At 35.0% G+C, this 10,460-nt stretch overlaps 2 protein-coding genes and 1 long non-coding RNA gene across 6 annotated transcripts in view; all 3 read left to right on the top strand.

The window, feature by feature from the left end:
* LOC129439893 (uncharacterized) overlaps positions 1-2,432 on the top strand; it is a 31,573-nt gene extending 29,141 nt beyond the window's left edge. The window contains exons 8-9 of the mRNA XM_073860601.1: positions 96-158; positions 456-2,432. Coding sequence (XP_073716702.1) covers positions 96-158; positions 456-1,672 — 1,280 coding nt within the window. The 3' untranslated portion in view covers positions 1,673-2,432. The remainder of the gene's footprint in view (positions 1-95; positions 159-455) is intronic.
* Positions 2,433-6,847: 4,415 nt separating this feature from the next.
* Positions 6,848-8,512, top strand: LOC141358831 (uncharacterized). Of its 2 annotated transcripts, none has more exons than XR_012365298.1 (4): positions 6,848-7,104; positions 7,684-7,788; positions 7,996-8,023; positions 8,156-8,512. It is a non-coding gene; the product is annotated as an uncharacterized lncRNA (long non-coding RNA). The 2 variants fall into 2 exon arrangements; XR_012365299.1 differs by having other exon boundaries at positions 7,702-7,788.
* A 1,188-nt stretch (positions 8,513-9,700) lies between these two features.
* Positions 9,701-10,460, top strand: part of LOC129439427 (uncharacterized) — a 148,020-nt gene continuing 147,260 nt past the window's right edge. For 2 of the 3 annotated variants that reach the window (XM_073860599.1, XM_073860600.1), the window contains exon 1: positions 9,707-9,842. In XM_073860599.1, the coding sequence (XP_073716700.1) occupies positions 9,758-9,842 (85 nt within the window). In that variant the 5' untranslated portion in view covers positions 9,707-9,757. Of the gene's footprint in view, positions 9,843-10,460 lie in introns of all 3 variants that reach the window. The other variant, XM_073860596.1, reaches the window with a different exon arrangement.

Genomic DNA, 10,460 nt, shown 5'->3' on the forward strand with positions numbered 1-10,460 from the left:
CAGGGTTTTTATTATGTAAATATTGTTCTACATAATGTCTTGTAACATTTGATCAATTGTAATTTGTTCTGGTGCTTTGTTTCCAACTGGTATAGAAACATCAGTTTCAACAGCATCAGTAAGACAACGACACAGTAAGGAGTCCGATCCTCCAACGAGTGAGTTTATTATGAAACAATCCAGTAGAACTCTATTAGGGTCAATGATGATTTATTTTAGGTTTTTTATTTAATTATTATCATGATGCTGCATAATGCAATATAATATTTGCCAAATCGAATTGTTTTATCTGTGTCAGCACCAGTAAGAAGAAGAACGAGTTTTGACGAGGATCTTCCAAACAGTGAGTTAATTAGAAAACAATATACAGAGATACATTTTTGGGGGGTAGGTTCAGGTATACAATTAAATAAGATACATTTCAGCAGTCATCTGGTGAATTACCTGTTTTCTAGTGAGTGGAGAAACAGCTTCAGTGTTGGTTTCTGGATCAGAGCTCAGGTTGGTTCTGGTGGGGAGTGCTGGATCTGAGAAGAGTGCATCAGTAAACATCATCCTGAACAGAGAGGAGAAGATCCAGACTGATACATCAACAGAGATCCAGCAGAGTGAGAGCAGACAGGGGGAGGTGAATGGGAAGCAGGTGACTGTGGTGGAAACTCCTGACTGGTTTTGCTCTGATCTCTCTCTGGAGGAGGTGAGACAGGATATAAGACTCTGTGTCCATCTGTCTGCTCCAGGACCTCACGCCTTCCTCCTGGTCATACCAGTACAACAATCTACTGGAGTAGAGAGAGCAATGCTGGAGAAAATGGAGGAGATTTTTGGGGACAGGTGTTGGAGGAACACCATGATCCTTTTCACTGTTACTGATGAAGAACAAAAGAAGATCATTGAGGATTTTGTCCAGTCAGGGAATCAGGAGGTCCAGAGACTTGTAGAGAAATGTGGGAACAGGTTTCACTGTCTCAGCATTCATCAGAGTGGAGATGACTCACAGATCTCAGAGCTGCTGGAGAAGATTGAGAAGATGGTGGAAGGAAACACAGAGAGATTTTACAGCAGTGAGATCTACCTGGAGATTGAGTCTCAGATCAGAGCGATGGAGAGAAAGATCATGAGAGACAGAGAGGAGAGAAAAGAGAGGGAGGAGAGAGAGATGAAAGAAAAAATTGAAAAGGAGGTGCAGAGGTCCCTTAGAAAGATAGAGGGAGCGATCGAGGAACATGAAGGAGATATTCAACAACTTAATGAGAGAACAGGTGAACTAGAGAGACAGATGAGAGAAGAAAGAGATGAAGAGAAGAAGAAAGAACTAAAGAGAGAGTTGGAGAAAGAGGTGGAGAAGAGATCAAAGCTGGAGAGAAAGATTAACAAACTGAAAGATCAAAGAGAGAGAGAAAAGATTGAGATGGAGGAGAAACACAGACAGGAGATGGAGGAGATCAGGCAGATGTATGAAGGAGAGATGAGGGTGGAGACAGAAAGAAACCTCATAAAGATCATCCTACCTGAACTCAAGAGAAACATTTCAGAATCAAAGTCAAAGATGCAGGAGGAGTTTAACAGACAGATGGAGGAGAAGAACAGAAAGATGAAGACACTCGAGGAGAATTATTCAATAGTATGGGACCTTTATGAGTCAGCAATGAAACAAACTGTTCAAGAATAAAAAAATATAAAGAATTAATATTATTAAACAAAAATGAGTGTGTGACACATAGCACAACTCATCTAAAGTATTCTCACGTTTTAGTGAGTTTTACTGAAAATCTCTGAAATTCTCAAGCCAAAGAGATGATAATGGACAAGAAAGGGTTAATGGGTTAATGTGGAGGCAGACATACACTGATTCATTCTTCTGTGTGGATGTCCAACCCAATCTCATGGCAATATGTTTATATTTTTATAAACGTGCCTACTTCGTATTTGTACAATCTGTTTTTATCCCTGTGGCATTGTTTGCAGCTTGGTTTCAGTAAATCTTTTGCACTGCACAAAAAAAGAACTTTTACGTTTGCCAATTTTACTTAATCATTTCATGTTGTGATTACTTAAAAACATCAATTTAACAACGTGAACTTAATTTAATCTAGTTCATTTACCAAAAAACTGTGTCTTCTCAACGTTGCATAAAAATTATTTGTTCAGCCAACATAACGTTGCATAAAAGTAACAGATTAATCAAACCAATACAGACTTGTATCTCATTGGCTGAGGATTTTGCAGTGTATTGCGGATAATTGTTGTTCTGGCACCCTCTTGCAGAAGTGTAGCACCATAGGTATGTGAGTCATAAGTGTCCAAATATGATTCAATGAATTTGTTCTGATATATTTTAGAACAAAACAAACAAATAAACTGTTTGAAATCACATTACATTTATGTTTGTGATATGTTTGAAAAACTGTAATTAAAAAAGGTCTATATGATGAGTTGTATTGAGCAGCTGCACTTTGATTGATTGATTTTGTGTTGTGGACTTATTAAATCCTAAATAAAGGAGAAGGAGTTTATAAAATGGAGTTATTCACATTTTTTGTCATCATTAATTACATTTTTCTTGTACAATTAACTCAGTTGTTGTTTGTTGACTCTACTGAGGTTTGTTAAGTTTACTTAAACTTCTTTTGTAAAATTAACTAAATTATTGTTTTTTGAGATTACTTAAACAAATTGTGTGGACCCTGTTAACATTTTTTTTTTAATTAAACCCAACATTTCATTTTGTTTGAGTGTGGGGTGTGAAATAACATTAACATTCCTGGTCAAGAAAACAATTTAATTGCGCATTGAGAAGCAGTCTATGATCCATGCATTTCTGTAAACATCAAAAGGAACTGTGGGTTTGGATGTATGATGCACGTTTATGTTACAGAATAAAAAATTGCAGGCAGGTGAGTTTGATCAGGATTAAAGGGGTCGCACACCTGATGAGAAGCGCTGCGCCATGAATCATGAAAAAAAATAGAACACACATTATTTTTTATGAACAAACACTGGTGGCTTCTTGTTTTCAGCTAACAATTAAATAAAATCAATAATCCAAGGCACTTGAATATTATTGAAAAAAATAAAAGCATTTATTTCATCAAGGCTTTAATATTTTAAAACTAGGTGACACTATTGCACACCTATGCAATACTTCTAATCCTGCTTGTCATTTACAGCTTAACCAGGTTGATCACACACACCCTGATTAACTGATTTAACACCAACCATTTTTTAATATTCATATTTTTATGACCAGTGGTGTCACAACAATTTCTGTGGATGCCTTATGAAAAAATAAACTATTTAATTAACTCTTTCGCCGCCATTGACAAGTTAACAAGTTTTTTACGTCAATCCATATTTACGCTATTATGCAGTAGGTGGCGATCTTACCCTCCTTATAAAACACTATACGGATCCAAACGCAGTAAATACTCTAGCCGTTTCTCAATGTCAAGGAAGGATCCTCGGAAGCTAGAATTTCGAGGATGCTATGTCATCGACATCCGTCGAAGGACTGTTCCAATGTCGAGGATCCTTGAAATTTCAGCCAAGGACTGAGTCCTTCGTTCGAGAAATATCCCATATACAGGAAAAGATGCAAATTTGTATCCTTCGCGCTCTTCACGCGCTGAAATCACCCACAATCCTATGCGTGAGCACCGAAAGCACACCTTTCAGTCACGCAATGACGTAATGACGTGCACTTGCTAGCCTGTTCCATTTAACGTGTTCTCCGAATGCTTAAAAGGAGCCTCGCCTAGCCTCTGAAGGAAGTGACTTGTAAGGACAAGTCCTGCCAAGGAAGTATCCTTGACATTGAGAAACGGCTTCTGTGTATGTTTTGATCATTGTTCTGAATCTGATCTCTAACAAAAGTCCTTGACAAAAGTGCAATAATCTCAGCTTTTTGTTCAAAATAAGGTATTTCTGAAGAAACCTACCCTGTTCTTTCATTTATTTCATTAAAATTGGTGAAATTGAAAAGCCTACAGATAATTTATGTGGATGCACATAAATATATTGCATACACACACACAAAGAAAAATATCATACAGAATAAAAACAAAGAGTTGCAAGCACAGACGTATACTTTCTCTCATGCACATGCGCATACACACAGGCAGTATATTGTTGGTGAAAACCAGGAAAGGTTTAAGATGAGACAGAAGTATGCCGAGAATGTCTTTATCACTCATAGACAGAAAAATTAATGTTTTCTATTTAAATTCTAGATTTTTACCATTATTTTTCATAGTTTAAAACTTCTGCTGCCTCCACTGATCTGACTTGTGTGATCAGAAAATAATCTGCAAAAGTGCATGAGACATAATATTGACATTTGTTTGACTAAACATGTTTTTACGGGTAATTGTGAGAAATGGCATTGATTTAGTTAATCACTTACCATTTGTTTTAATCATTACTATTTTAATATTTAAGTCATACAAATAAATAGATTAAATACTTTACATTGAATAGCAAGTCATTTACAATATTGTAATAAATGTAGCAGTTCATGTTTGTTTGTTTTTTGCTGGATGAATTGTAACGGGTAGGCGTGAGGACTGATTCACTTAAAAAGGCTCTCAGGATGATTGACAGGACTGAATGTTTAGGCTCCTCCCGAACCTACGTTTAGAACTTCATTACAGTATATAATGTGACTTCTCATCACTTCTCTTCAAAATTGACTGTATCACACATATATATATATATATATATGGGTTGATTTTGTTAATTTTTTCCAGTAAATGTAACAGCATTTCAGAAAAAGAATATCATACCAACAGTAAAATATGGTGGTGGTAGTGTGATGGTCTGGTTGTTTTGCTGTTTCAAGACCTGGAAGACTTCCTGTGATAAATGGAACCCTTAATGCTGTCTACCAAAAAGTCCTAAAGGAAAATGTCCGGCCATCGTGACCTCAAGCTGAAGCGAACTTGGGTTCTGCAGCAGGACAATGATCCAAACACACCAGCAAGTCCACCTCTGAATGGCTGAAGAAAACAAAATGAAGACTTAAGAGTGGCCTAGTCTAAGTCCTGACCTATTGAGATGCTGTGGCATGACCTTAAAAAAGTGGTTCATGCTTGAAAACCCTCCAATGTGGCTGAATAACAACAATTCTGCAAAGATGAGCTTGCCAAAACGCTGTAACCAAATTATTGCAAGTTATAGCAAATGCTTGATTGCAGTTGTTGCTGTTAAGGGGGGCCCAACCAGTTATTAGGTTTAGGGGGCGCAAGCACTTTTTCACACAGGGCCATGTGAGTTTGGATTTTGTTTTCCCTTCTTAATAAAAAGGTTCTTTTAAAAAGTGCATGTTGTTTTTATCAGTGTAATCTTTGATTAATATTTAAATTTGTTTCATGATTTGAAACATTAAAGTGGGACAAACATGCAAAAAAATAAAAAAATAGGAAGGGGGGAACACTTTTTTACACCACTGTACAGTAATGTCGTTCTCAAATACATTGCAATTATTCATTTAGCAGACATTCATTTGGCTACTAACAATAAGGGAGCATTCAAAAATAAATGTAACATTACTCATCTAAACATCACTAAAGCAACACCTGAGTTGTTTTATGTGTGTTTTTTTTTTGTTAAAAAACTCAGCATTCAGGTCACAGGACAATGGGAAGTGGCAACACCTTTTTAATGGTCCAGAAGTATGTGCTTCATTGCACACAGTACATATTTTGAATTATTAAAATGTATTTTAGTTCATATTAAAAGTTGTAAAAATTAACAAATGTGAACTGCTACATTTCTCAACAATATTTTGAATAATGACTAATTAATCAAGGCAAATTATTTCATCTATTTATTTGTATGACATCAGTATTAAAATAGTAATGATTAAAACAAATGGTAAGTGGTAAACCAATGCCAAATATATTTAGACTTAAAAAATAGCATAACATTCATGACATCAACTAAATCAAAACAAAGTCTTATTGACTGAACAGACAAGCAATCTTTGATTCATGCATAAAAAAACTGTAACAAGGGTTTTAAGAAATTCCTTTTTTGGGGGGGGGGGGATTTTATTGGGGAATGTAGCATTTTATTTAATGTGTCACAATAAAGGAGATTTTAAAATGTGCTTAATAAGACAATTCCATATATGTGTAAAAAAATGAAGAAATCTAGAAATGTTTACTTTATTATTCCGAAGAAGAGATGCATGAAACCACTTACAAACAGCCACATAACAAAGCAGACTACAACATTCCCTGTAAGTTCTTCTCAGCTTTGAACAAAGTTTTGGTTCAGTAATGACATTTTAAACTGTCACTTTATACCTCATGGACCAATCAGCTTATGTAACATGAATGCATTTGTTAACTAAACAAAATAAAAAATAACTGAGGTTAATAATTGAGAGGCATGACTTGCACTTGATCACAGATCAGTTCCTATATGATTCTGCTCATATGAAAAAAAAATAAGTTTAGTAATTACTATAGTAAACCAATACATTACTACAGTTTTTAACCTTATTGTAGTAAATATTAAATATATACAAAAATATATATAAAAAAGTAGGCTGTACTACAGTATTTAGTAGGCTATAGTGTGTTTATTTAGGCTACTTCATAGAATGTTGTACCTACACAATAACAAAGTGTTGGGATTAATAATAGGGCTATTAATTCACTGCTAGTTTACTTTAGTAAATACTAAAGTATAGTACAGTTTTTCCCATGTTGGTAAGCCTGGTAAATCTGGTAGGTATGTGAGATTAAACAATTATACAGAATAACCTGTTAAGTGCAACATGCTGCATTGGTAGTCACTGTCCACAGGGGGTCACTGTCGTTTGTAAAAAATACATTCCCGTGACGTTGAAATAAAAACGAAAGTGAAAGTGCGTGCCCCTTTAAGGAAAGCAACGTTTCGACGCTATCCCCTATATGTTATGTTATGTTATTTTCTTTTTTTGTGTATAGGAACAAAAAATCGGCGTTATTTTGACCGCGGTAACAATGAAATATTAACATGATGTGTGGACATATCGTGACGCAGCAGTTACTGTAGGCCTGTACTGTATGCAGACATGTATGAGACGAGCCGCTTGAATTAGAATGAATCAGTTTGCACGTAAGTAATACGTTTATGATGTATTTCATGATTTAATTCGTTGCTGATTTGAAATACGTTATTGAATGTTATTAGAAGACATCATATACCATAATTAAACCTAAAATTATCTACTCTCTACTTCTGTCACTTTACAACCTTCAATTTTTATTATTTTTAATGTGTAAGAGAAATATATGTTGTCAGTAGATGTGACTTCAGTTCTGTACCCATGAGCTCCAGCAGAATAATCTGTACTATAATAAGATCAAAATTTACATGAATCATTGCAGACAGTAGATTATATTGTTATATGTGACAATAAAAATTATTTTGGTAACATTAAGATCTTTATTTTGGTATAGCAACCAGTTAAGGGCAAAATGCCAACTGTTGAGGTTGAGGGGGAATGATTGTTTTAAGTGGGCTGTATTTGTACATTTAGGTTAAATTGCTTTTGTACAATAGTAACTGCAGAGGGATTTTATTCATTGGATTGAATTTACTTGAGTTTGTATTTTTATTAAAACTTTTAATTAATTTTTTTAATCAGTGCTTATCTACTTATATTTATATATAGTTTTATTTAATTTCACACAGTTTTGATGCATGCTGTAGGGTGATGTATGTTTTACTGAATAGCAGAGAGACGATTTAACTTCTAACCTGAAGAATCTGATTGAGTTTCATTGAAGAACAGCACAGGTGAGACACAACATCAGCTGTTTTACTGCTAAACGCATCTTACTGTGAAAATAAATTATGTGCTATTGATGTGGTGAGTAGGCCTAAATTATTCTCTCTCTCTCTCTCTCTCTCTCTCTCTCTCTCTCTCTCTCTCTCTCTCTCTCTCTCTCTCTCTCTCTCTCTCTCTCTCTCTCTCTTTCTTTCTCTCTCTCTCTTTCTCTCTAGAAGACAAAGATGGCAACTGCAAGCAGCAGTAAGTAAAAAAAATATTTTTGATCACTGTATTTACAGACATTTAAATGCACTCTGTTGTGTTCTATGCACAGTACATGTAAGTGACAGCTGTTGTATAGGTGTATAAGTCTGTTTTGTGTTTTTGTTACAGATGAGTTTCAGCTTGTTGTCCCTGAAACAGCTCAGAGAACTACAGTTGAAATAGGGCATGAATTCAATGTACCATGTCACCTGTCACCTGAAATCAGTGCTGTTGACATGGAGATCAGATGGTTTAAGGAGACAGACTGTGTGTGCATCTATAAGAACAGACAGATGATTGAAGGGAGAGAATTCAAGGGCAAAGTGAATCTAATGACTGAGAAGCTGGAGAAAGGAGATGTTTCCTTCTCACTGAAAGACTTCAGATGGTCTGATCTGGGAGATTATGTGTGTCAGGTCACCAGTGGAGTCAAAACAGAGGAGATAACAGTAAGAGTAAAACGTGAAGAAAAAGGAGTAAAACATGAAGGAGAAACAGAAAGAATAATTGAAGCATGGTGTGAGTATTTAACTCTTCATGTGTTTAATATCTTTATTAATATTCCTCTGTCCAAATGAAAATGAACTAAAAAGAAACAGAATAGTAGATAAAGAGGATCATGTGACACTGATTATTGAGTAAAAGTGTAACATGAAAATAACAGACGTGCACATCAGGTGTGGGGGGTGTGACCAAAATCTTATCTTTGTATGAAGAACTTTGAATCACACTAAAAATAGTTATTTTTTGCATTATGAATTTGATATAAGTCAAAAAATTTTGTTTGCACACAAGAACTGAAATTCTGTTTCATTATTGCAGTAACACGCTGTTGAGCTGTTGCTATAGCACTGTTAACAACTGTACTCCACTTTACCTTCTGTCTATCTTCACCCCTTAGTTAGTTTTCATACTCGTTTTGATGTATTTTTTTGCATAATTACATTATTTGGCCGACATGTAAATAACGCAAGACAATTCCACTGCCACTGACAGCCATACATACACGTGGAGTATATACACCATGATATTGGCAAAAATCTCTACCAGATGAGATGTCTTTATACTTTCAAAATTACCATCATTGAAACACTCATGACACAGTGGAAGTAAATGCATGTTTATGAGTTTTCTTTATGAATTATTGTCAAAAAAAGTAGCACAGCACCTGATATTACAGAGCATCATTAACATTAGGTGATTACCAACCCTTTTAAGTAAATGATCTGGGTGCCAATATGAAGCCTGTCACTGACTTTTAGAAGAATATCAAGTTACTGTTACACATTTAAAATTAGGATGTAAGACTAACTGGGGATTTTCTGTTAAATAAAATTACTTTTCACTCTTGTTGTGTTCTGATGTTTCAAACACTGTTTTCTATTCTTTATCAGCCTGGTTGAAGGGACTTTTTGTAGATTTTATGACAGAGGTAAGGGAATAATTACTAAGCCATTATCACCTATACACCACACAAGAGATGCTACTTTCTGTCTCAATACAGCATCTCTGATCTCATCACACTGATGTCAATCTTTTGTAGCCATTCACAAGACTTAAAGTACATAATACTAAACACATATTACACATATAATACAATGTCAGTTTAAAGCTTGAATCAGAATTATATACTCAATCAGTAATGCCAGCTGACAGTGATCTACACTGACACATTCAGCATTTAAATCAGATATTATTTGTAACAAATCATGTTGTAACAAATGCTTCAGAATGATTTCTTTCCCTTCACAGAAAGTAAACAGAACATGGACTGAAGAGGAGAGATTAAAAATGGAGGACTCTGTTCTAATGGCAGGTGAGTGATAGAGAAATTACCTTTTTGATTCTTTTAGACCTGTTCATTATTCAAGCCACAATTCAATACAATACACTGATGAATTAATTTGCTTAATATCAGTGAGTCTGTTATCTTCTATCAATGTTTTCACACCTACACAGAAAAGCCAGTTTAGTTTTAAGCGGCTTCACTCAAACAAAGACTTTTAATACAAAATACTCTTTAAAAAATAAATGAGACAGAAAAAAAAAGGAAATGATATACTAAAAATCTATATTTTTATTCTCTGATTTGACAAAAGTGGGACAAGAGTTTCCCATTTGTTACCATACTCTATTAGAAGACTATTACTATTTAAAACACCTGATTCAAGTCATCAGCCTACTTTCATAATGGTAACATGGCCATTCCTCAAAATGCGTTCTTGTCTGTACTTGTATTTTTGTGAAACGTCATCAGTTGCGGCCCAAGTACTGTTCCAATTCGGACTTCACATCAAGCCAAGTTTACATGACATCCTCTGATGTGTTTTTGATCCGCCCATTTTATTGAGGATGCATCAGGAGGTGACTTGTGTGGACTTGTGACAGCAAAGTTTCCCAGAATGCATTTCATGTCAACGGCAATGGAGCTTAA

Source organism: Misgurnus anguillicaudatus, chromosome 22 (genome assembly GCF_027580225.2).
Source record: "Misgurnus anguillicaudatus chromosome 22, ASM2758022v2, whole genome shotgun sequence".
Lineage (NCBI taxonomy): Eukaryota > Metazoa > Chordata > Actinopteri > Cypriniformes > Cobitidae > Misgurnus > Misgurnus anguillicaudatus.